At 45.9% G+C, this 26,031-nt stretch overlaps 1 protein-coding gene across 3 annotated transcripts in view; it reads right to left on the reverse strand.

Moving 5' to 3' along the window:
* Positions 1-1,280: 1,280 nt before the first annotated feature.
* The window catches only part of LOC143164624 (uncharacterized), a 28,174-nt gene continuing 3,423 nt past the window's right edge, over positions 1,281-26,031 (reverse strand). For all 3 annotated transcript variants that reach the window (XM_076347453.1, XM_076347455.1, XM_076347454.1), the window contains 14 exons: positions 25,326-25,410; positions 23,926-24,032; positions 22,798-22,856; positions 21,621-21,731; positions 18,842-18,972; positions 17,959-18,083; positions 15,773-15,878; positions 14,128-14,326; positions 12,193-12,219; positions 9,601-9,658; positions 8,971-9,026; positions 7,382-7,580; positions 5,253-5,411; positions 1,281-2,425 (listed from right to left, as the gene is read on the reverse strand). In XM_076347453.1, the coding sequence (XP_076203568.1) occupies positions 2,293-2,425; positions 5,253-5,411; positions 7,382-7,580; positions 8,971-9,026; positions 9,601-9,658; positions 12,193-12,219; positions 14,128-14,326; positions 15,773-15,878; positions 17,959-18,083; positions 18,842-18,972; positions 21,621-21,731; positions 22,798-22,856; positions 23,926-24,032; positions 25,326-25,410 (1,555 nt within the window). In that variant the 3' untranslated portion in view covers positions 1,281-2,292. The remainder of the gene's footprint in view (positions 2,426-5,252; positions 5,412-7,381; positions 7,581-8,970; positions 9,027-9,600; positions 9,659-12,192; positions 12,220-14,127; positions 14,327-15,772; positions 15,879-17,958; positions 18,084-18,841; positions 18,973-21,620; positions 21,732-22,797; positions 22,857-23,925; positions 24,033-25,325; positions 25,411-26,031) is intronic.

Genomic DNA, 26,031 nt, shown 5'->3' on the forward strand with positions numbered 1-26,031 from the left:
GATGTCGAATCGCTCTATCCACCCATGGGGAGGCACCACAAACACCTCAGCATGCAAAAATGGAAGAAACTCTACTGCCTGGGGGCCAAACCCTTGGCTTACCTTAGCCTGAAACTCTCTTGCCAGCATTTTCCCCCAATTCAAGACAGGCAAAAACCAGCTCAGACTGGTCTGGGGGGCACTGCCTGGCCTTTCCTTTGGTGCTAGCTGCCCTGGCAATTTCAGAGTTCATGTTCTGGGAAAAAAAAACAACAAACCTACCAAGTTTCATAATCAGAGAGTACAGGCTCTTTATGGAGGCACAGGCAAGGCTGCTTGGCCCCTCTCCCACCTGACAGGCCCACGTCGTGCAGGTGAGCCTGTGCTCTGGAAGTGGAGGGGGGGCCCATTTGTCACCGCACTGCAGACAAGCCTTGCTTCCAGGGGGCACGTACCAACCAGTCTTGAATCCTTCTCCCCAGCTTTGGTTTGATTTCCTGCCCGCGCCACGCCGCAACCAGATAAAAGCAAGTTCATCCCAAGTTCCTGAAAGCTACGGGGCGATCACAGCTGAAACCCACCACCCTGACCCCAGGAGAAGCGTGCCAGGAGGTTTCCCCTCGCTCCGCCCGCTCAGGGCCAGGAGCTGGGATTCCTGCCGCCCGCCTCTCAGCGAGGCGCCGCTCCCCTCATCTGATGCCCGAAGAGGCGACCCATGAGAGATGCCGTACTCCTAAATGGCGGTGTTCTACCAGAACTCTGACATGGCTGCAGAGGGAGGAATACTTTGAAGCCCGATTCCAGGCCCTGCCCTTTAACTCTGGTTCAGTGCACACACATTTCCCATGATCTCAAAGCATGTTTAAAAAGCTAGATTGAAAACAAAACCCAAACAAAACCCCCACTCTTTTTTCTTCTTCCCACAGGTTTTGCAGTTAATGACTCATCAAATGCGCTGCCATAGCGTATAAACTGTTACCGTAGTGCTACACTGGCTCAGGTCTCCGAGGTTGTAAGCTTCGCATGACACTCAGACTCGCAAGACTACAATGCCAAAAAAAATACGTAACATGTCAGAACCATATTATTTTAGGGCAAAGATTTAAGATCGTTTTAAATAACAAGTCGAAGTAGTGGAAGATACTTAAAAATGAGACACTTGCGGACTCGCACAAACAGAAGTGCAGTGTCCCAAGTACTAGACATACCCCAAACCCTCAAAATTATTTCCTCTGTTCTTCCCGCCCAGAAACATCTCTGTTGCCACCCTCCCCAACCGATACTAAGTCCAAACAAACTCCGGAATTTGACTGAATTTATTTTGAGATCTAGGGGGAAGGAATGCATCGCACAGGAGTGTTGGTGGCGATAACCGAACAGAAATAAGCCAACCCCATGAGGGCAAACTGCTAGATGGGACTTCACGTTCTCTACCGTGCTAGAGTATTCAGCTCAACTCTTAGTAAAAAAAAAAACAAAAAAAAGTTAAAACTAATTAAAGAGAAGCTCATGCTCTTACTATGGGTCTTCCGTTGATTTCCCACTTGCAGGCGTAAGGTATGATGGGACTATTTTTGCAATGGATTAAAAAAAAGAAAAAAGCAGCTCGGTTTGAAGTCTTTGCACGCCCTGGGTAAACACACGTGGCAGCTCCTCAAAGCCGTCAGACCAAAGCAGGGTCTTGTGCCCCACCGGTAAGAGCAGTTCCTCCTCCCCTGCTGCCCGGCTGGCCACAGAGAAATCAGAAGACGTGTTTGTAGCTATAAAGAAATTTATTTGGGGATGAGACTTTTCACTACTAGAAGCCAGACTCTAAGCTGGCTCTCGGGATCTAAACCACACTTTTCTTTGGACAATAAATTTCAAGTCGCACTTACTGTCCTAGTTTTCAAAAAGGAATGATGATGACAAAAAAATAAACAAAAACTATTACCTAAATGCGTTAGTTTCAGCTGAAGCTATCTTCCATCAGAAACCATAGGATCTGATACAACAAAGTTCTCCCTAGGGATGTTTATGAGTAGAGTAGCTCAGTGCTTTGTATACTAGTACTGCTGTATTTTGTCTCGTATCAAAAGAAAAAAAAAAAAAAAAAAAAAAAGAGAAGTTGTTGAACTGCATGTGCAGCCTCAGCTCTCAACCCACTGCCACATGCTTCACCGCTCACCCAGAGTCAGCCTCTCTTCCCTTGGGAGAAACAAATAAAAAATAATAATAAAAAAAAATAATCAAACCCCCCAAAACAAAACATCGCCAATGCCACGCTGGTTCAAAAGGAGTAAGTTCCTCCTGAGGGCTGACGGCGGGCCTGGGTTACTCCTTGGCGTCCTGCTCCTCTCCCTCCTGGGCGCCATCTTCACTGGCCTCCTTCTCCTCTTTGCTCCGCTTGTTCTTTTTGTGCTTGTGACGCCGATGACTCTCCCCCTCCTCGCTCTCATGTTGCTTGCTGCGGTGGGGAAGAAGGGGGAGAAGAAAGTTACATCAGAGCCTGCATCAGCACAGCTCTGCCACAGAAGAGGCCCAAACGCACCGACTCCTCGGCATGCGCGGGGACAGGGCGCTTTGATCTAGGATAACCAGGAGACGGATCCGAAGCGCTGAGGGCACGACGGTGCCATTGAAAGGCTTCGTCGTGTTTATTTGGGACGATCTGATACCGCGTGTGGCTGAACTAAGGGCAGGTTATGCAAACCGCTGGAGGTGGCTGCTTTACACCACATGCTGCATCAGCACACGGTCCAGGCAGGCAGCGTACTAGACAGACTGCTGTCAGAATAATTTTTGGAGAGTTTTTAAAAGCAACATCTGTGTCCTTCCCACTCCCAAGGGAGCTCGTAACAATTTTGACACATCTCAAGCTTCGATGCGAAGCACTGAGGCTGCTGAGAGAAAGAAGAGTCCTAAATCTGAGAGGCGTTTGAAACTTTCACTCCTCTGAACATCTTGGGGAAATCCCTGGACTAGAGGCAAGGAAGGGATCAATGGAGCTAGAGAAACGTGGGTTTCCTAATGGGAGGCAGATCCTGTTTCTACTTCTGCTCACTCATAAATGACCTGGCACTTCACTAGCTTGGTGCTTTAAAACTCCTCTGTCTCCTCGCCCAGAATTGTTTTCCAGATGCAGCTGGACAGCTGTGGACTTTTACACAGGATTTCTGCGACGTGGGAGAAATCCCGGCCAGAAGTTAACTCTGACTAGGTTGGGCATGCCTCCGAGCCCTGCGCCGCCGACCACAGCCAGCCGCACCGCGTACGCGCAGCGTGCCTGACAACCCCCACGCACCGAGATCAGCCTCCGCCTCCCATCAGGGAAGGCGGAAAGGCTGGAGCTCTGGTTTTGCCCACTCTGGTTCTTGGCCCCTCCTGGGAGGAGATTTTCTGCTGCTCCTCAAAGATGCAATTATTTCTCCTCACAGGTTGAAAACCAAGCGAGGTCTCTGGAGCTGACCGTGGTGTGAAGGTGGCAGAATTAAAACTGAGCACAGAGTACAGGAAAAAGCAGACTGAATTTATCACAGGAAGACGCACGGTCACACAGTACAGACACCCAGCTCCATGAGTGGGGACAGAGTCGGGTGTAGAGACAAATTCTTACCACAGCTGGGATACCAGTTTAGCAGCAGAGACACCTAACTGGCTGAACCACTGAAGCCCTGGCTGAAAAGCTCCTGGTTTCGAGTAATTTTCTGACTTGTTTAATAAATGGTTTCATAGTCATTAAAATGAAGAGGGGGAAAAAAAAACCAAACCAAAAAAAAAAAAGACTGCTGCCTCTCCTCAACACACCTTCAGCCACCCTGTGGACAGCAATGCGGCGGTGGCTTATGCTTGAACAATGTGACTGTCCTTTAATATTTAAACAAGCGTCAGTGATTTCCTTCAGACCGGTCAATTTGCAGCAAAGTGGAAACTACAAGGAAACCCTTTCATCTTCCTGCAAATGCCTTAAACAGGCTCAAATCTCAAAGTGCCTCAAGCAGGGACGCTGGTACGCACTCGAAGTGGCCTTAAACAAGAAGTATTCCTCCATTTGCTTTAGCTAACAAACCCTTCCCATCCTACCACTCTGAGCAAGACAGAGAGCATCTGTGTGTGGTTTCAGGGGCGGAGGAAAAGTCACCTCATTCCCACCTCACGCAGTGGCCCGGTTCTGTAAATCCAGCTCTCAAGCAGATTCTGACACTGCTTTGGTGAATTCCGTCCTGTTCATGCAGTCAGGAATCTAACGCCAGATTTCAATTCTGAGTAGAGGAAGCTGAGAAATAACCCTTAAAGCCATTGGCTTGTCAGTCTGATATCAGTTCAGCTTCCATTTGTTTTGTATTCAGTTTTGATTATGGTCCTGGCCCGTCTTCCCGTCACTTTGTTTCCAAGCAATCAGTCCTTTCTTGAAAACTTACTCATCTCCTTAAGGATGAGAACAGCCTTTTGCCTCCAGTGACTATGTAGGAGTTTTTCCGATACCAAATTCAAAATAAGGGTAGTTACCTACAGAGCTGACGTGAATTTCATCTAAAAGAAGGAAGTAAGTTGAAGCACCAAAAAACTGAGCAAGTCTGCTCAAGTCAGGATGTAAACCGACACAGCGACCGAGCACCGCTTCAGACCAGACCTGTTGCTTTGCTAGAAGAATGCTCTCGCAGGAAGATCATCTGCGGCAAATACATTTTCTCCAGAAAAGCTGGGATTTTAGGACATCCTGCTCTGCTCCAAAAGTGTTTCACCCTTGTCCAGATAATCATCAACCTCACTATTGGAAGCACTGGGCACGGAGCTCTGGTCATGCAGTGCTCAGCCTCCTGCTCCAAGAGGAAATTTCAGATTACAGGCTGAAGCAAGTTCTTCTCTTCTGCACAGGAACACGTAATACTGACAGCTGATGCTTCTGTTACGGTTTTGCATTTTACTTTGTGTGTACTTTCTGAACAGCGGGAGCTGGGCTGTTCCGATGCCATGTTTAGCACAGGTTAACCTCTCCTTTGTCAGTCGGTGCTGCAATTTTGTTGGCAGCGATTCGCCATCCTGCCAGCTGCCTTACTGAGAACTTACGAACGCCAAGGACTCCTCTCCCTATTACAGACAGTTCTGCCTCCGGCCCAGGTGCGTGCCCCAGCGCGCTTTCTCTCCCTGGGCGTCACATCTCAGGACATCAGCAGGTCACAGGAAGCCAGTATGACCCAGGGCGACAGTTCACTCTGAGAACATCACCCTTCTTGTCTGCAGCTAAGGTGTGTTCCCATCAACAGCCGAGTTCAACCCTAGACAGCTCTTACCGTCTTGAAGACTTATGCTTGCTGCTCTCCTCTTTGTCTCTGTGCCTGCGCTCTCGGTGGCGATCCTCTCGCTCCCTGCTGCGATCTCGACTCCGGCGGTAGTCACGCTCAAAGTCGTAGCTGCGCTCTCGGCTGTAGTAGCGGTATCGTTCGTCGTCACTTAAGAACAGAAAGGAGAAGTGAGGCAGAGGAACACACCTCTCGTGGACCTGAAGGTCAGGAGCCATGTTTACGGGACTGTAGAACCCCATCCTCACCAACAAAATCTATCACCTCTTATTATCAACAGCCTCAGGTATTCATGATGCTCCTGAAAAAACCTGTTAACAACAAGCTGCTGCTGCTTATTGAACCCAAGCTGCAACCCAATCCCAGTTTCTAACCACAGTGAAATAACTTTCTCCATTTGCCTATTACATAGCTCATAAGCCCAAACAGTTGAATGTCACGGCTTTCTCCCGGCCTCTCAAAGCAAAGGGTTTACAAAATTTGTTCTCTGGATTTGCCACGGGAGTACCTTAGCAGCAGGCATGTGGCCAACGTCTCAGGGCTTTTGCCCTCACAATCCTTATGGAATATGTCCAAGACATCCAGCTACTTTGTTCAAAAACAACAGAAACGTGCTCCTCTCATCATTCTGCCTCCCCTGATGCTGGATTTTACCTCACACCACTACTGTCCCAGATAACCCGTAATGCTTGTGTGTGAGTTAGACTAAGGGACTATTTTCTTCCCCATGAGTACAAAAACTCAAATTGTGAGTATAGCTGACGTGGTCTTTCTGCCCTACACCTATCTGCCCAAGGCACCTCACTCAATCCACACAGAGGAGCGGGCATGATGTACCCCAAATTCAGGTACGTCCCACGCTCCACTTCCCTCTACATCTCATAGTCCCTATTCAAACTTCTGAAAGCCAAAATCTAAAGGTTTAACAAGTCCCACTGTGGGAAACAGTATTCAAGACTCAGAGAAAGGAAGTCTGAAACATCGTCCTAACACTCATGGAAGCAAGCCGGACAAGTAAGTGTCCGGTATCAATCATCTGGGAGTGCTCCAAAGGACTGCACTGAGCATGGCTACTTGCCCTGCCTTGGCAAGCGCGATCTTGGAGGTCAGCATGCTCGGAAGCACCCAGAAATGCTAACAGTGTGCTCAGGAGTGCTGATCACAGGACCTGGCTGCAGCATGAACCTGCTCAAGGAAGTGTGGGAGTCTGAGCTCTTCAAACTGTCACAAGTTTGTCTTCTGTTCCTCCCCTTTCCACCCACAGGGCCCACAGGCTTGTAAGGAAAAAAAAAAAAGGAGGGGGGGGAAATAAAAAGGTTAGGAAAACGTTGCCCTGTTTGCTCACCCCCTGGGCCGGGAAGTTCCCCGGCAGGCAGCACCCCTCTGCCAGGAATGCGCATTCTGATCATGTTTTGAATGACTATTGGTATTTCTGAGCCTGAAGCCTGCAAAACACTGACGCTACCTGTGACAGAACAAAAAAGTGATGGGTTTAGAAAGAGTCTTTGCAGCCTAGCCTTCACTTTAGCTCTCTAGATCAACGCTGGGAGGCCGACAGACTCCTTTCCCAAGTGCTCCCAGCGCTGCTGTGCCTGAGATCACATCAGTTGCCACCGAGGTGGTTGTCTCCAGCACTGCCCACAGAAAGGATTTACATTTGATGGCTGACTCCTGGTGAATGGCACTCCTTGCCCTGAAAGCCTCTATAGGAGAGCTGAGCAAAGCACGGGTGGCTTTTCCTTTGATCTGACAGTTGCATTTAGAAGACAAGAGGTAGCAGCTTCTATGGCCAATGTTTCACACTGAGCTGTGAAATACCTAGTAAACAGAGAGGGGCTATTTCACTTACTGGCCTCACATTACAGGTGGGAGAGCAAGCGTAACTGGTTCTGCTGGATTTAAACAAAAAAACAGACACAGGAAATCAGCCAGGCACATTGGCTCCCAGTTTGTCCTCTAGTTATTGATCCAAAGTATCTCTTCCCCAGACATTGCAGAAAATTAAACTGGTATAATCTACAATCCCATCCCTTGACCAAACACCTTCTTGCGCTCCAGGGCGAGGCCAGAGCTCCCCACTGGGTGGCTGCGAGCAGAAGCTGCCGAAAAACAGCACTCACTTGTTGTATTCACTAGTGGTCGGAGTGCGGTCTCTGTCTCTCTCCCTTTCCCTTTCCCGCTCACGTTCCCGCTCCCTCTCGCGCCTCGAGCCTGAGTATTCCCAATGGCTGCTGCTGGAACTGCTTGTGCCTTTGTCCACCGTCGTCACCCAGGGCGTGTGGGATGTGGAGATGGGTGGGTAGCTGATGAAACCTGAATCTGCAGCGAGAGAGCAGAATCCTTGTTCACCTGAAGCATTAACGCCATCCTCTCTGTCCCTCCCGTTCCAAAGATACCCTCTGGAGGTACAGCTGAATCCAAGGAGACAACAATGGCCCGGCTCCCTCCTGTCCTCACTCTCCCTTTTTACTTTCAGCAGTTTGCTGAGAACATGTGAACACCTTTTCCCTGAGGAAGGCGCAAGCAGACGTTGCTGCAAAATCTCCCCAGCCCCTTACACAGCACATTAATGCAAGGGCTACGCACTCCCCCAGCTCTCGCTCTCCATAGGTCCGGCTATATAGGGCGTGCTATAAGGTCTCCACTGAGAAAAGTTTCAATCCATCCCTCCTCCCAGACATCCTGGCTTAGAGGGCAAAGGTGCCTGCAATGCCGAGGCACCCCTCTCCCGCTGCTGAGCCAGCCGAGTTTAGCTAGCCCTAGGCTCTCGGCCACCCTCACAAGGTCTCGCTCCTCACCAGGCACCTTCTCGCCTAAGGTGGCAGCCGGGGAGGGCCAGGGGCACCAGCTGTTAATGAAGGATGCCACCCGGTGAGCCCAGAGCCACCGGCACTTCCCCGTCCAGACGCTGGCCTGCTGGGGCCTGCTCAGCTTGACCAGCGAGGTCGTGTCCCAAAGCAGTACCAGCTGCTGAAAAGCTGCACAATATGACAGCACCTGAGGCTCCTGTTTCTCAGGAAGGCCTCGCGCTGCCCACTCCTCCAACCACCTCCTGCAGAGGAGACAGCGCGGCGGCTGCCTGCGATTCTGTCTGCTCAGCACGGCGAGGAGGTGCCGCTCCAAGTGCTGGTCACTAAGGAAATGGGAGAGGACACGGGCACTGCTGGCAGGGCTGCAACGGGGAAGGAAGCCGGCTGAAATTCTGGCACTGCCTCTTCCATTACAAAACAAAAGGAGACAGATGCCTGCTCGCGGCGCGGAAGATGATGAAGTGGGGGAGGAGGGCATGCAAAAGCTCAGGGAGGAGACGCGAAGCTGATGGTTGTCCTTGTCCCTGAGGGCGGGGGGAAAAGGAAGAGAGCGTGAGTGAGTGTGAGCAAGTGTGTGTGCAAACAAGCGCAAGAACACGCCACTGAGGCACATGGGGAAGCTCCCCTGTTGCTGAGTATCTGCGCTGAAAACGGTGATCTGAGGCTTAGCGCTCAACTACAAAATTGCAGTCACCGTTGCTGCAAAACATTCAGCTTTCCAAACACTTTACGGTGTGGTCAAACTCAGCACGCGTTTCTAGCGACTGGGGTAGTTCGGGGCACAAGCAGGACCCTGACGTTAAAGCAAGCATGATGTCCATCAGCTTAAGAAAAGCCTAAACTACCAAATACCAGAGAAGAGAGAGATAAGCAGTTTGACTGTTATCTTCAGTGCTCACCTGCAGAGTTGTAGCCAAATGGAGGAGGCTGCCTATTATTGTAGCTGGCTGGCTGGCTTTGGAGAGAGAAAAGGATGCAAGTTACTACCATCAGTGACCCCTCGCAGGTACGTCCGTGCTGCAAGTTTACCCGACTTTTTTCTGAAGGTCTGTGGAACGTCCTCATGGGAAACCCATGGTTTCAGTGAATCTCTTTCACTTTGCATCGCGAACTGTCAGAAATGCATACAGGTGCAGTTGCTTTGCCACAGCTTCTGAAGCTGCTATAACTCAGTTGCTTGCCCTGCTTTACCCCTCCCTTCCGTAAATCAGGCAGGCTTCCTGGGAAACGACCAGCCCTTACAAAGTACCTGGAGAATCCTTATAGAAAACATCTGGAGAAACATAACACGCTGTCACCTACTCTGTGCTAGACCTAAGCACACGCCTAGATTTTATTGACTCCTTCTGGTGCCACGAACATGACAAACCAAGGTAAATGCACGGAGGATTCCCTGCAGACTCTGCTGTCCACCCCCACCCCAATCCATGACCAGACTAAGAATTACCAGCGCTGATTTCAGACCTATCCTCCACCCCTCCTCGCTAGGGAGGAGCTGTACCGATGGCTCAGCCCAGATGTGGTCTTACCCATCCAAGGTTGGAATGAGGAGAGCTGGTGGTGGTGCCAGAGGAGGCGGGAACAACCCTAGACACAGAAGCGTAAGTCACATCACAAAGATCTCGCAGCTTGCCGTGAGGGAACAAGACTTCATTGCTGTTTACGGTTAAAAGCAGTTAAAGCATCTTTTTACTCCAAACAAGGGCCTGTTTGAAATGGAGTCATTTTCCTTCAGGGTTGTACCTCCTACCAAAATTAAAACCCTACAGCTACGTTAGTTCTGTAGGGGTATGGAAAGAAAAATAAAGGAAGAACTACCTTCTACTTTGGCTCATTCATCATAAACATAAGATTCATTAAGGAGTAAACATTAACCCTTACAGTCCTGCGGAAGACAGAAAAGTCTGGTCCTTGGGATGCAGACACGTTGCGGCTACGGCAAAGGTTTTATCGCTCCATTGATTAAAATGAGTAACTTTGTCTCTTACAAAGCACATAACATAGAATTCACCCGGTTTTGTTTGTTTTTAAAGAAAGCCAATTTTCTGAGCACATACACATTTAAAAATAATGAGAAGACACAGCACCGACGACACAGAGCGAGCTGTCTGAAAGGTCTGACACTTTAAAAATGGGCCCAGTGTCAAACTCATGAAGAGTTACTATACACAATCACAAGGCAGTATCTTCAAGAAAGCAGAATTAAGCAGAAGTTTATGAAGGCCACTTCCAGAAGTGGCACAAGCCTTGGAAGCCAAAGTCCTCAATCTTCACCAGTCTGAACGTGAGAAGGACGTGCTGACTGCTCCTAAGGGAATTTCTTAAACTCGTATCGGTAACTATAAGCAACCATTATTTCTATAGGCAGTTACCAATGCCAACAAGAACAGACTAACCACCCATTGGCTTGACTTTGCATAAAAATTCCTCGGTTTATTATTCAGCAAAAAAAAAAAAAAAAAAAGGAGCAAACCGTACCGATACAAAGGACAGGAGTCACCTGACTAACTGCAGTCATTTACGTTGAAGCCAAGAGCTCCAGATTCCTTTTCAAGTCCATGGCGATTGAGCCAGCATAGTCAATGAAAGGGTGGGACAATTCATCACCTCTTACCGTGAACACCTAAAACGGGTCAGGAGAACCCCTCCCCAGAAGCGTCTCACTGCAAAAAGAGGTAGCCTGAAGTCTCCAGCTCAGCTAGTGGAGCTCTATGCTGCAAACAAGTTGGGGGACACGTCGCACTCTTAGATGCTTTTTTTTTCTCCCCCCTCCTTTTCCTAAGATCTTCCAATAAAATGCAATGCCTAGAGCATTTCAACCACACTTGCTCACCACCGGCAAGTACTTCGAAGAACTACTGTTACAAGCACCTAGCTCTAATGGTGGGGGATCATCATCATCACAATTAGCAGGTATTGTCCCTCATCTCCCTTTCCAACCCAGCTACCTGAAGTGGAATTTCTTTGCAACAGCCTGGTCATTTCCTCCACCTCGCTCCTCCCAAACGACTTTAATCTAAACGCACTTAACTAGCAACTCGCCGCTGCAATGTCTACAATCAAGACCAGTTTGCATCCAGTTTCACTACAATATAGGTCTTCTAAATCCAAGCTTACTATGAGCAGGTTCCTTCTAGTACTGCAATGAAAACCAGCTCTGCAATATTATTGTACACTGAGAGGAGCATGAAAAGCGACATTTTAACAAACACAGGAATTTTCTCAGTCTGAAGGAGAGCCCAGCTAGCGTAGGTTTTCCGTATTTCCATTTGGGAAGCCCAGGGCAGAGCACGAATACAAAAGCACGGACACAAAAGCTGTGAATCAAGTCCAACATGTCTGACAGAGCGAGGACAAGCACATCAAGTCCAAAGTGCTTTGGGTGCAGACCTTTGGCAAGTACACGAATCAAGTATACTGTGTAACACAGAGGCAGTGGCCTGACTGCATATACGCAGCCACCATCAGCCTTGGATTTTCAGACGTACGGCATCTGGTCAGAACTATCGCTCCAAACAGTCTGCTATACAAACACCTAAATTTGTTTTCCCTGCACTAGGCAAAATTTCCAGTAGGAGACAAAAAAAAAAACGTTACAGCTAGAGGAAAGTCAGTTTTACAGTAGCTCTGAATTAGCGGGGTTCTTAACTCATGCACAAGATTGGTTGTTACATTTCTTTATTAGTATTCACCATCTCTACTGCACACCAGGGAGCAAAGGCTTCTGATGGAAACAGCATTTGTTCTGCTCAGTCTCACACTCCAAATTCCTACACAAAGCACCAATTTGTCACTCAGACTTTTGCTGTGCAAATGCCGTTACAGGAACTGAAGCATTTCAAATCTAACTAATTGCCACCTGAAGTTCTCCATTTCACTTTCTAGATTGGTCTTCAGAGACAAAACAAGATAGCATTAAGGAGCCCTACAGATTATTATTTAGGTCCAGAATATAAGATAAGCAGCTAGAGTTCAACGCTGCATTGGAGTTTATTAGCCTTAAATTAACTGTGCTCTAAAATGGGTCTCGGTGTCATCCTATCTCGTGTTACTTAATCGAAATGCTCAGCCATTTGTGTGTTCAGAATCACCGCTGTTAGTAAGAGCAAGCGAACACCTACCTGGAATAGGACCGGGTGGTGGCAGACCTATGGAAATAAACAAGCAAGCAAAACAAGTGAGGACAACAGGTAAAGCATGTCATCTCTGTACCTCGAGCTAATCCTAAAAGCACACTTTTGAATAAACGTCACATATTTGAGCAGACAGACCAGCAGAAAAATTGGTGCTATTAAGCAGTAACTAGCCTACAAACTATATCATTTTCCCAAAAGATGAGCTCTTTACCTTTATATTATAATTTTAAACGTTGCTGCTCTCACACTGGAGAATTCCTTTTTCCAAGCATCAACACACAAACAATTGATTTGGCCTTCAGAACAACTGAAGGAGCCAGAGAGGAGAACCTGCTGCAGACGCCGGTGTGTCCTTTTGCTCGTTTGTTGTTGGTTGTGTTTTGTTTTTTGGTTTGGTTTTTTTTTTTAAACTTTTAAAAAAAAAAAAAGTCAATCATAACTGCATAGTGAAATCAGACACCCTGGTCAACAACCAAAAGAACGAGTGAACAATTCATCTTCATTTTGCCAACCATTTTAATGGAAGGCAGTAGAAAAAGCTACCGTGGTCCACCAGCGAGTACTGCAGTAATAATCCTCCTCAGATTAAAAGCCTTGACCGTATTTTCTGTTCTGTATCTTCTGCACGTGGAGCCAGTGCAAAACGTAGGAGTTACTGCATGATGTGCTCCCAGTGGCTTCTCAGAAGTCTGGCCGCTGCCTACAGGACCAGGGAAAGCCCAGAGCGTGGCCCTCGCTTCAACCTTCGTGCACTACTGAAGCCAGAAGCAACAGGGGCACAGACATGACTTATGTTGGATCAGAAGATGCGCAGGCTTAGTAGGAAGCGAAGACAGAAAAACGTTGGCCTTTTCAGTTGCAACGTTCTTTGTTCTCTCCACCAGTATTGCCCTATTTTGCCTGGTGCCCAGAAAGAGTACTACTGGTCTCCAAGTTGCAGATGCGTTAAGAAACTTTGTGGAAACTGAGTTATTACGTGCACAGAAGAGACAGTGAAACTGTTCTGTAACGTGGTGCTCAAGACAACTAAGTAGAAAAAAAATTAGAAATTTTACTTCCGCTACCTCGATAGGTTTCAGGGCTCAGTCTGTAACTGCAGAGGCAAAGGGCATTCCTGCAGACACAGGACTTATCTCGACAGCGTCTTCTCAAGTGCCAAGTGCTCTTAGCACAATACAAACCCATCTGGTTATTGATAAGAGCGCACAAACTTGCCTATGCTGAGGACTGACCACATCCAATGGACTAGAAACCCGTGGTAAAGACCTCATTTATATTATTCGTATTTTGCTTTTAAAATGAAGCACTGCTCTAATGTCTGCACTGGACGCTAGGCTCTTCTAGGAACAGTAAGAATCATCCTGCAGTGGCAGTTGGTACAATAAAATGCACAGAAACAAACACAGAAAGATACAAATCTTGGTATTTCAAGGCATAAACCAACCAAGAGCTGACCTGGCTTAGGAGGAAAGCTGTTTATTAGAGCTGCTCTTGCAGAATTGCCAGTTCCAGCATCACCCTTGAAACATCTGGAATCAGGATCCTGAACTAAAGAGCCTGCTGATCTGACACAGGATAGCAATTCCTATGTTCTTGGCTTCCTCCACAGGTAATCAGGAACCCATTTCTTTACATTTATCAATAAAGCAAATGGATCGGTAGCACCCAAAGGCTCTCTCACGGAAACAAAGCCTAGAGGTTTTTTTTCCAAGGAACAGCTGCCGTTTTTTAAGTATTCAAGGGCAAACGTTAAATAGGCTGATGGAGGCACTGAACAAAGACTGGCCAGGTCTAAGGACCCGTTACCTGGTTGCTCGACTGTCCCATAGCATTTAACGATTAAACCTTTGATTTGCTGCAAGCCCGGGACGTCCTAACTTGCAGCCTCAGACTGCCGTATATCGCTGTGTGAACACATACCTGGAGGATGCAGGGGAGGTGGAACAGAAGTAACTGGTGGAGGAGGGTGGAGGAAGTGTGGTGGAGGTGGCCCAGCGAGCGGGGGAGGCGGTGGGCCTGCTGGTGGTGCGAACGGCTGTTGCTGAGGTGGCTGTTGGGGCTGTGATGGCTGCTGGGGCTGCTGTGGGGGCTGTGGCTTACTTCCGTGGTCTCCAAGGACCTTAGAAGGCAGAGGAACGAGAAGAGAGGATTTTAATCTCTTTGCTCCCGCAGCTAGGACCTCACTGTGCTGGCATAAAGGGAGCGTATCACCAAAGCAGGCAGCATCGTGATACCTGGAAAGACCAGGCTATGCTATACCCAGGGGATAACACCTTTTGGAGAGGAAGGCAGGCTGATCAAAGCGATCAATATGCTTAGCAAGATATCTTCTCTTACGCAGAACAGCAGCGAGACCAGATTCTAGCTGTATACACAACTGCGCCAGACAGCTGATATTTCAGTGTTACGACCACCTTTTGTTCACGGGGACTGCCACGGATACAGGCTTCAGATTAAAAGCTGCCGTATTCGAGGGCGACACAGTCACAGTTGGTTTGGTTTTTTTTTAAACCCAATTTATCTTTCCTGAGGGCAGCAAGAGGCCACATTCTGCTCTAGATTGTGCCCACGTAGGTCAAAGGAAGACTGGATTCACGTCTGTCTGACAAAAGCAGGTCACATGCCCACTACTGCTGAAGGAACAATCAATACGCAGAGAGACCAGAATGACCTGGAAATACAGGTATCAGTGCTTCTAAGTGGGAAGAACGACCACCATTTCCCAGCAAATTCTTTCTCTTAGGCAAACTCTTTTTTGGGCCACTGTTGGCAACACTTGGAAAACTGACCACTAAAAAACCAAACAGACCACAAAAACACACGTAAAAACAAAACCAGGAATTGCGTCTAGACAGGGGAAAGGTTCCATATTTGGGGTTTTTTGGTGAGTTAGGAGTGGCTGGTAGGAGAAAGGTGGTTAAGAGAAGAGTTCTCGGCAGATGGTCCTCAAACCCTACACATAGCACCTTCCTACCTAGAAGGCAGGCAGAACATTATGGTCATACACTGGACGCGCAAGATCAGAACTGAGTCCAGCTTTAGACCCCAGGCTTTTATTTCTTATAAGGGACAAGATCCAGTAACACAGGCCCACCCTAAGTCTGAAGTGTGGGCTGCATCTAGCGATGCTTAGACTAAATGTTACTTCAACGTAAAAAGAAACACAAGCCCCAAGTAGAAGTCCTCCACTGCAGAACTGGAGATTCCAACCCGACAGTGGAGGGGAAGGGAATAATCCACACGAGAGCCTCCCAGCTACGCGCCCCGAGGAATATTTTGGAGAGCTGATGAGAAAAGGAACTTAGGCCTTACCATTCAGATGGGAAGGCTAGTCTTTAAAGGGCAATCCCTAGCTCCTAGCAAGGTAAAGCTTTTAAAACAGAAGTTAATTCAACCTGCGGAAGGGAACGATACATGCATACGCCTCAACAGGGTTGATATGCTACCTGCTGCTTTGCAGACAGAAACAGCGACATGGGAGGTCAGGAATGCACAGACATTTGCTCAGGGTTCACTACAAGTGCAATAAAATCAGGAATTTGTCAGGACAGCGCAAAACATTTACCTGAATTGGGTTTTCCTCAGAGGCATGCTTATCGCGACGTCTTCCTTCTACTCTCCTAATTGTGCCTGCCTGGCCACCGATCACATCAATTGTCCCACCCAGCTTCCTGGTACAAAGCAGATGCATCTTTTTAGGCTCGAAGACATTAGAAGGAGCAGTGTTCCCCACTATTACACAGGCTTCTCTCGTGCATTCTTTTCCACCAGGGAAAAATCCCTAGAGGCAGCACTCAGATTGGACAAGAGGTGAACGAGAAGTCCTTTTTCACTTTTGAGCAATTTGAGCTCTGCTTGCAGGGGTGAGTTAGGTCTCTCTGAACACCTAGAGACATGATCCGAAGAATCACCACATACGGGTGTAATAACATGGATTGCACGCTCTGGTTCAGAGCTGAAACCCTTCACTCACTCTCCAGATTTGAATAATCATTCCCAGATCAGGCTCAGAGAAAGTGGAGAGTATTTATCAGGAGAAGCCTTTAATGTTATCAGCCCAGATTTTTGCTGCTTTCTGTCCAATCTTCTGAGTGTTGCCGATACCACTGAAGTTATTTAAAATCAGATTCTCAGACACTTTCTAGCCCACCTCCCTGGGGTCTACCCTGTTTCTAGTCAAGTCAAAAGTTTTGCCCCTGCCTTCAGTGAAATCAAGGCTAGACCCTTGAACAAAAATATATTCACGTAGCCAAGAAACAGTGCTGCACTAGTGGAAATCAGTCACAGAACCTACAATTTTCTATGTTCTTTTATCTCCATACCCAGGTGACACTTGGGGGAAGAACATTTTTTATAGGAGCTCCTTGTAAGGTCACCACAAGTAAAGGTTTGTGAGAGAGAGAAGCACCCACAACTGAAGTTTTAGAATCCCTCATCCTATATTCATCCAACAATTGATTTGTGTTAGTATGGCCTTAGGCATGTTTTCCTGCAGTTAGGACAGAAAAACGTCAGCACTTTTCCAAGTTAGACAGAAGAATTTTCTATCTCAGTAGGAAATTTAGACAAAATGCTGGCTAGTTGGCGAGATGAAGTTTTCTCACTGAAATTTGCTCTGTTTAAGTAAAAAAACCCAAACAACAAACAAACAACAAACCCAACTCATTGCTAAGCCCATGGTTTTGATGCTGCTGTGGTGTATGAAGATACTTGTTCTGGTCCTGACCAAAAGCTCTGCTGCAGGAACAGAATCTCGTGGGTCAGTACTTTCAAAACCAGACTGCAAGTTAGAATGGACAAAAATGCTGTATATGCAATAGCATCAGCTTATTTTGCAATGGTGTAGATTTTCAAAAATCTCAGGAGATACGCGTAACAGCTGGAAACAAACCTGACCGATTCGATGGCACTATGAAGGGGGACAGAAATGCCAGCAACGTGCTTAAATGCAAACAGACTAAGCAGAGTTTTAAAGCTTATACTTGAAGCATATAGTTGGTTCTCTCTCAGACAAAGCGGAAAGTTGGAATGCGAGACTGATTTCTGCAAGACAGGCGTGCAAAAGATGTAATGTGAATAAACCAATAGAAACACCCAAATCCCAAAGCTCTGGCTCTTCTTCATAGCTTTGTTTTTCTGAAGCTTTTGATAAAAAACCACCAACCTCCTAAGGTCAAAGTGGGTTTCCCAGCAGAGGCTGCCAATCAAAATGACTCAAGCGTTTTGCTTTGTCCAGCCTTGTGGATCCTCCCTCTCACTGGAGAAAATAACTAATTGGCACGCATCAAGCAGCGTAGCATACAGGTTCAGAAACCAATAGCTCCTCTTATCAGCTGCCAAACATGTAATCCACTTCCACTTCAGGAGGCAAAGATTAACATTGTGGGAGTAAGAATAAGCCAAGTAAGCACAAGCAGCCAGCAATGTAAGCCCTCAAAGCCGAGGTATTTGCCTTGTCTTTTCTACTCCCGGAGATGCGTCCCTTCAGCTGGGATATAGGTTTCCCTCCCTGTGCAGCACTATTCTGAGGATATCGCCAAGGAGAGGTAAACGGGTAGGCAGGGGTTGCACAACCCTCAGGAGAGCACTGCTGAAGACAACAGTTAATGAGTGGCCACAGTAGCTTCCTGTGAAGTTTAAAAGCTGCTTCTGTTTCAGGCTTGAGGCGATTCTGATGTGGCCCAGGTGGATCCCAGCTACCCCTACGAAGAACACAGTGCACCCAGGCTTTATGTCTGCATCATCTCTTACCTGTTAGGAGGAGGCCCAGCCTTCATGCGTCCTCCCACCAGAGCCAAAAAGTCTGTTTTGAATTCTGTTTTGATGATGTTGTTTTCCACTTCTTTTTCAGCATTTCCTGTTCTTCCTTGCTGAACCTATGGAAGGCAATATATAACACACGTTTAATGCCCTTACTTTCAACCGAATGTAGCATCAGATATTAACCCTCAGCAAAGGAAAAGGGCTCCCTTGAGGAACAATCACAGGGCTCTTGCAAACAAGCAACCTATTCTTCAGTCAAGGTGGCAGACAGTTCTGTAAACTAGCTGGCTATTCCAGCCCCAGCCTGCTGTCCGCTGTCCGAAAGTTTAATAATCTCGTATCCTTTTTCATGTAGTCCTGAAGTCAAAACTGGAAATAGTAATACTTGCTGTATTGACGCTTTGGCTGAAGTTCTGATTAACAGCTGTTGGCCACCTGATGGACTTCTGCAAAGGCTGATGGCCAAAGCAGCCTCCAAACACAAACGGCAGCCACACAACCGCAACAGTCAACAGCAACAAGTAAAACAGCCATGGATGCCCAGCTCCCCTCTCTACACCTCTCACATCCACAGGATCTTCCAACCAGACACCTCTATAGCTGAGTAGTCTCAAAGTCAACTGGAAATTCACTTAAGTCTTGCTACTGTAGTGGTTCAAACCTGCCAGACAGCTGGAGCCATTTGTTCCAGAGAGAAAAGATTTTTAGCAGAGAGATTTAATCTTTAAAAATACATTTTTGTACTTCTCATCACTGAAAGGAACACAGAACAGTTAGGTATTAAGGTATCTTCTGCTCTTACACTCTCTGGGATTATAAAAACAAGCCCCAGTTTTATTGTAGCCACGTGCAGGAGTAACACGTCACCTACCGTGATCTTATTTTCAGTGCTGATGGGAGGAGCAGGATCCAGTCCAAGCTGAAGCCGTCGCTGCTTTTCACAATAAGCTTTCCACGTTTCTTCATTGAATCCGTAATTAAAGTAATCAGAAAGATCAGCGCCTGACAAAGGGAGCAGAAATTAACATAGGGATTCTAGCAGACCTGCATTCTCAAATTGTCCTTTAACTGCTTAAATGAAGAGTTAAGAAAACAAAAACCTTCTAGAGAGCACAGCTTACTCTCCATTTCATTCTGTCAGAAAGCGGCTGCGTGCCACAGCGGAGATGGCTGCATCTTTCGTTGGGAGGGGGACTACAGCCTGAACAGCAGCGGGACCATTTGGGACACAGAATACAGCACGTGTGCAGGCTATTAAAAGAGATGCTTGCAACCACTTATTCACCAACCGGATTTTTTCAGACTGGTTTCTTGCCACTGTCCAAATGAGTTTAGTGCTGGGGAGGGCACAGGAATGACGGTTCCAGCTACGACCACAAACATGGAATGGTGCCACAGAACCGTTTTCTTGGCAGAGCTAAGCCAACACGTTCTGCTCCTGACCGTCGTTGCCTTTGCTGTTTTGAGAAGAGATTCGGGGACTCACCCATTTCGTGAAACGGGGCTAAGGTGGAAGTTTTTTTTATTGATACGTCTCAGACTACACACGTAATTACAGTTCAGTCATGATCCTAACTATAGCCTTCCAAGATTGTTATCTTACTTTGACAGTCTTCTGTGAAACGTGCCAATTCAGCATGAGCACTTCTGAATAAGGGAGGTGGCCACAAACTGCCTGCCAAGAAAACGTAGACGCGGAGGGACAAACACAGCTGCAGCTAACTCCGTGAGGCGAACCTCACAACAGGAAGCACTGCAAAGCACCTCCTAGCCCTGCTGAGGTGTCCCTCAAACATCCCCCTCGCAAAGGCGTTCCTAGACAGACCGATTCTAAACCAAGGAGCTGATACATTAAGGGCTAAGCAAAACGCTTTGACCACGCTGAGCTTGGATCTATACAGCAAGGCTTAAGTTTATCTTCTAGGTAGGCTGCTCTTCCTGCTGTACCACCCAAATATGCAAATTTCACCAACACAGACTCAGCAACGTGACATTTACATATCTATTTTATCAGCCTATATTTCAGCCCTTCATCAGTTCTTCCACACCGTATTTCTTCTTCCTCTCCCTCACTTAAGGAGACACCAACTTGCTGAACAATTAACTGTAAAGGATATAAACCTGAAAGGCTGTTGAGTAACAAGCTACTTGCCATCTAAAATAAACTTACAGGCCACACCTCTGCAGACATCTTCCCTCTATTCGTACTTCAACACTGTTTTAAGGCTAGCTGGCTTCATTTTGGTCCAGGGATGTCAGCATGACCACAATGATTTCCATGCTTTAGCTCTGAACTTCACTTCATTGTTTTCCTTCTAACTGATTTTCTTCCTAGCCCCCTCTTTCTCACTTCACAATCGATGGGAAATCCCCTGCAGAAGAAAGGCTATGTTTTCTATTACGTCTGTACCAGCTACTAGTCATCACAGCGTGCTTTAGTGCTGGTTTAATACCATGACATGTTGATGTAGTTACTAGCACTGTTGTGTACTCTGATGCCCTTCATTTCAGGTGGGCAAGAGATACCAAAAACACACCACAGACAACCTTATAAAAGCACTACTTACTTAGCATAGCAATTATTTCTGAAAGATAAATAAAGTACAGGGGCTGGCGGGGAGAAGAATTATTTCTGAGTCGAGGCAAGTGGATTTTTTGCTTCAGTTGGCATTTCATCGTAGCATGTTTTATGAGAGTAGCACAGCAAAAATTTGGATCTCTCTGGTTCCTTCATTTACTTTTGTATCAAATTCAGATGAAAACCAGAAAGTTTATTTGTAGCATCCTACAGCTGTCATGCAAGAGTCGCTTCCGAGCAGAAATCTCATACTACTAATCAGGAAGACAAAAGAGACCATGTACCTATTAAAACCTGCTGTGCGAAGTACTATTTGTCTGGACAAATTTGTCTAGATAATACTGTCCAGAAGAAATGCGTGAGGACTGCTCGCTCACAGTTATGCACCTAGGGGCAGAATCTAGCAAAGAATTAGGCAATGCAGCTTTTTTAAAAGAAAAATCCTAGCCTTTCTTGTCAGAGTAGGCAGTGTTTTCCTTCCTTTTATTCAACTGTTTGCAGCAGAACTCAACACAAAAAGACAGCTTTCCTATCGCGACGTGCTCACATGGCAATTCCCACCATCGCTACCACCATCGCTGCCCTCTGCAAGGGGTACTTTCCTGCACAAGTGTGGACATCCCCAGGACCCAAATGAAAAGGGTGCACGGGGATGACTCTGAGCTTGGCCGTGGTGAGACAGAAGAAGCAAGCTGCTGCACACATCATCAACAGCCAAATCTTGATCCTACTCAACTGACTTTAAGGCCAACAAACGTTATCGTATTGGTATCAGTGCAGTATTTTCTGGAACTAGGGAATTAATAAAATAGAACATTAAAAAAAATAGTTGTTCCCTTTAGGGAAGATAAATTAATAGAGTAAATGCAACCCAATTTTAGGTAGAAACATGGCTTGATCAATCAGTAAATGTCACTGATTGTCTAGACAGGCATCAGAGGCTGAGTAATACGCGTTGTTCTGACTTCCCTGTTCCCTGGCAGCAATAAACGGACAGAAATTACATGTGAAATTAAAGACAGACAACTAAAACTGTAGAACATATTTACCACAAGAAACTGTGAGGCCCCACCTGGTTTCCTCCACGGTTTGTCTTCAAATGAATCTAAATCCACTTCTATAACAGGCAATCCATTTATATTCCCTGCGGCATCTAAGTCAATACCTTTGGGCTGCAACTTGGCTTTAGAGAGAGAGAAACCGTTACTACTTTTAATGCAATGCCTTTAATCCACTAATTTGCTGAGCAAATTACTCCCCTCAAAAATAAAGCACCCCTGTGAATTCACTGCTGGCTTTACAGCACGTAGGTAACCACAATCAACTTTTTAATAAAAATTTCTTCAGTCGCTCTACAAATAAATAGCCAGGGTATACAGCACTTGCAGTTGAACAGCAGAGAAGCAAATTCAGCCCAGACTGGTACTACAGACAAACGGAGTAAATTATTAGAGCATGCATGAAATTTACCCCAAATGAAAAAAAATGCATTTTTCTCCCCAGGCAAAATAAATATTTTACCCTCCCAAGATACACACATTTTCTCATAACAAGAAACTTTTTCAGGATCAGTCTTAAGTGGACCATGTACTAAGTGGAGTCAGCAAAAATCTGTTGAGTACAGAATCTTCAAGGGGAATCTGTTCTTATTTTCTCAATCAGAAGGTAAGTCATTTCCATAACAAAATTAATGGAAGGAAGTATATGAAGCCCATGAACAGACAGTCTCACATAGGAGGAAGGACAGAATCCAAGTCTCAATATACAGTATAAACTAAACCGAATGGTGGGGAAAATTTCATCTGCAGAAATACGCATAGCTGATACTCAAGGCCAGAGTTTGTTTCTTTTAGTATCTCACAGTGCAAGTAGCTCAGTATACTGACCACAGAGTTAAAGTTCTTCTCCAGGCAATTTAGAATGTTTGGCCCCAGTGCAACAACAGAGTTTAGAAATATTCTGGTTTTTTACTATAAAAGTAATAATCACTGTTTTTTTTTTTTCTAGTTTAAATAGAATTACAATCAGCTTGTTCAGTGATGGGTAATTAAATCATTCCATTGCACCCTGGACCTTCAGACTGTCCTAGGAGCACTTATCTTTAGGAAACGCACTTACTATTCCTACTTTAAGTAAGACGCGCTAATTTTATATCCTTCCAAACAGAGACCAAGATTCAGCTGCTCCAGCTGCCAGTGCCAGGTAAATGAAATACTGCAAAAGGTGAAGGATAAAAATAACAGCAATACCTGAAGCGGATGCTCCATAGCCTCTACCCGTTTTTAAGTTTAGATTCATAGGAGTTCCCCTATATGGAAAAGAATCACTACATTGGTATTTGAACAAATTACTTGGTTGAAGATTTTCATGCAAAATATATTCAAGCCCTGACATCCTTCAGAAGATGCGTCGTTCACTTGGGTTTATTCATGCCTCTCTACGATTTTTAGTACCAAGTCTCAACACCTTAAAAGTGAGATTCATTTACCAGTTTCATAAGTTTCTCTAACCCTACAGAAACGCAACAAACGTACTTACTGACCAACAAAAGAACACAAGAGGATTGTCTTGAACATGAAGGGCAAGGTTATTTCAAAGAGTGGTAGTTCCCATTCTGCCCAGGAACGTACTTAGTATTTAAACGGAACTGAACAACACGGAAATCATAGCTGCGCATAGATCACAGAAGGAGGAGAGAAAGGTAGAAGAAGCAGATTTCGAAAAGGATGTCTGCAAAATCTTGTGAGCGTCTAACGGATGGAGCATTGCTATTCAGAGTAATCCATCAGACTGAAACCACCTCTACAAGAGAAGGAAGTTATCCATAAAGTGGAAAAATTAGAATATGCCGCAAAGCGCATGTAAGTCATTTCCTTAAGAGGAAGGCTGCTAGCAGCAAGCAAAAATGCTGTCTTATTATTTTTATTCAATGCAAATTAAGTAGAATTTTAAGTCAGTGACATAATTTCCTGGTTCGCAAATCCAGCCTCACCATTTCTGAATCACGAAAATCAGACAGCTGAAAATGAGCTTATGCAAATTCTTACCAATACAGATTTTGGCTCTTGAACATTTCACAGATGATGAAGTTAAATGTAACTTCCCACCTTTGATTTTGCGCAACGAAGCATAGTAATTATTTGGTTAATTTTCCAACAGCAGACCCCTGAATTATCATTCCTATTTTATAGATGGATTCTCCAACAAGCAATTGCAGGGCAGAGCTGCCCATCAGCTTCTAATCCCGTTCTGGTGTTCTGACCATTACTCCCATGTCTCCCAGAAGACAGATCAGCTCGCATCCCCACTTTCAATCCCAATCAACACGCTAGAGCTACCTCAGATCAAAAATCAACACCATAATCAGCAATACATACATGTACGACGGTGCTCCCGTTTTAATGTTGCCAATAGTAACTTTCACGTCATCATCATCACTGTCGCTATCGCTGTCATCTTCATCATCTTCACCACTTGGAAGGGCCTAGCAACAATAAAAGCACACAGGAGCTCATTAATACATAAAACTGATAAATTCCCTGGGACAGTAAGCCAAATCTTACAAAGCTTGTATGATGAAGGACTACTAGAAAGAATGATTCTGATACAAAGACATAACTTTCTACTTTCTTTTTCTATACAAAGTTGTCTCTGGAGGCAAAACCCATGGAAGTAACCAGCCTTCAACAGAAACAGACAGGCACCCACAAAGAAACTGCTACGTCCTTTGAAGAAGTGGCCCTACATGAGAATCAGGGTAAGATTTCTGAAGGTGGGGAAGGTTTAGCTCGATTCTAAGAATTTCATCATGTCCCACAGTTCCTCTCCCCTACTCTTTTTGAAAGAGCTAGGGCTTTCCTGACACATCTCCTTCACAGGTCGATGGTGAAAGTATACAATCACAAAAATCACCAAAATACATTCACCAGGCTTCACCGAAGAACCTTGGGGCAAATATTCTCTCATCACAACTTTTGTGGTAGGAAGCTGCTGAGGAGCTCGGCTTGGCTTATTTAGCACAATTGGTCCCCGAGTCACTTAACTTTACACAAGAACTTTACAGCTGCCGATTCGACTCCAGTGCAGCACCACTGCTGGGGCACAAAAGCAAAGGAAGTCTTCCAGATATCCAGCAGTGCAGTTTTGCAAGATGCATGAGCTGAATTAACACCTCACCACTACAAAAGGGTATGGGGAAGGTGTTCCTAACCCTCCCTACTTTTCCATGGCACAGGGGTTTGTCAGAACTCTGCGTGAGCCCTCTTGACATACCACAGTGGCAGAAAATAAACCCATCAAAAAGACTAGAGGAAGAGGGGGTGGAGAAGCAAGCCTCCTCCTACTCTTTCAGCACTGAGCCACTAGATTGCATTCTAAGTGGTCTGAGCCTGAATCAAAACTGATTCCAGCACTTCGGGCTTTCTATCCCAGCGTTTCCCACATTTCACTGACCCTCGAGAAGTCATACTAAGTATTGAGCTGGAGGTAGCATCGCGTTCTGCTTTTCCTGACAGACTGCAGCATCAGAGGCCCTCATCTGCCTCTTCAGTGGGCATAAGCAATACTTAGATTAGGGTTCACTACCCACTACACAAGGCAGGCTGAGAAGAGAAGCCTGTTGCTGTAGTTAGCATTAGGAATTGACTGTCGGTACACTCCTACAGTACAAATGTAACGTACTGGGCAGTACCAGCATCTTTACGCTTACATCTTTTTATCCATGAGTATTGAGAAGCACAAAAATAACTACGTCTACCATTCGCAGTGGAACACGTACATGTTGCGACATCTCTCGGTCTTCATTGCTGACAGGCCGGTTCTCCTGAGGAGCATCTTGCAAAGGATGAGAAGATTCTGCATGTCTAATAAACGTGACAGATAAAAGAAAGTGGACAAAGCCCAATCTAGAGGTTCACCTATAAACAGTTCTAAAGCATTCGTCCAGGCGACTTTCATATAATGGCTTTATTCATGTGGCGTGTTTATTCTGCTGGCAGTTAGCTCAACTGTATGACAAAAAATTAATCATCCTTGCTTGGCTTTGCTTTTGTTGGAAAGAATCGGTTTAGCGCTTCCAAAGAGCGCCTGACGGACAGCATGGCTGCCTAGCCGAACACCACTCAACAGCTAATATGTAAGTGGCAGCTATGATAGCCTTCAGCTTTGGTTCAGCACAATCACAACTGATAGGGGTAAGACCACAGTAAGCAAAACTTCACCTTGTCCTTAAGGATGCTAATAATTATATTTAGTAAGCAGCAAGGGCATCTGTCCCGTAGAAATTAAGGAAAAAGTGATTTTAGTGTTTCTACAAATAGCTTACGTTAATGAGTAGTTAAAATTCAGAGAAGAAAAGACAGATAATTATCTACCCAGTCTTCTCATTCATTACAAATCAGTCCTAATGCAACAATGGTGAGGTTCAGATTTAACTCCAATTAAAGAGTTCATACAAACGTTAACATTGTTTATTGCATTAGCCA

Source organism: Aptenodytes patagonicus, chromosome 9 (assembly GCF_965638725.1).
Source record: "Aptenodytes patagonicus chromosome 9, bAptPat1.pri.cur, whole genome shotgun sequence".
NCBI lineage: Eukaryota > Metazoa > Chordata > Aves > Sphenisciformes > Spheniscidae > Aptenodytes > Aptenodytes patagonicus.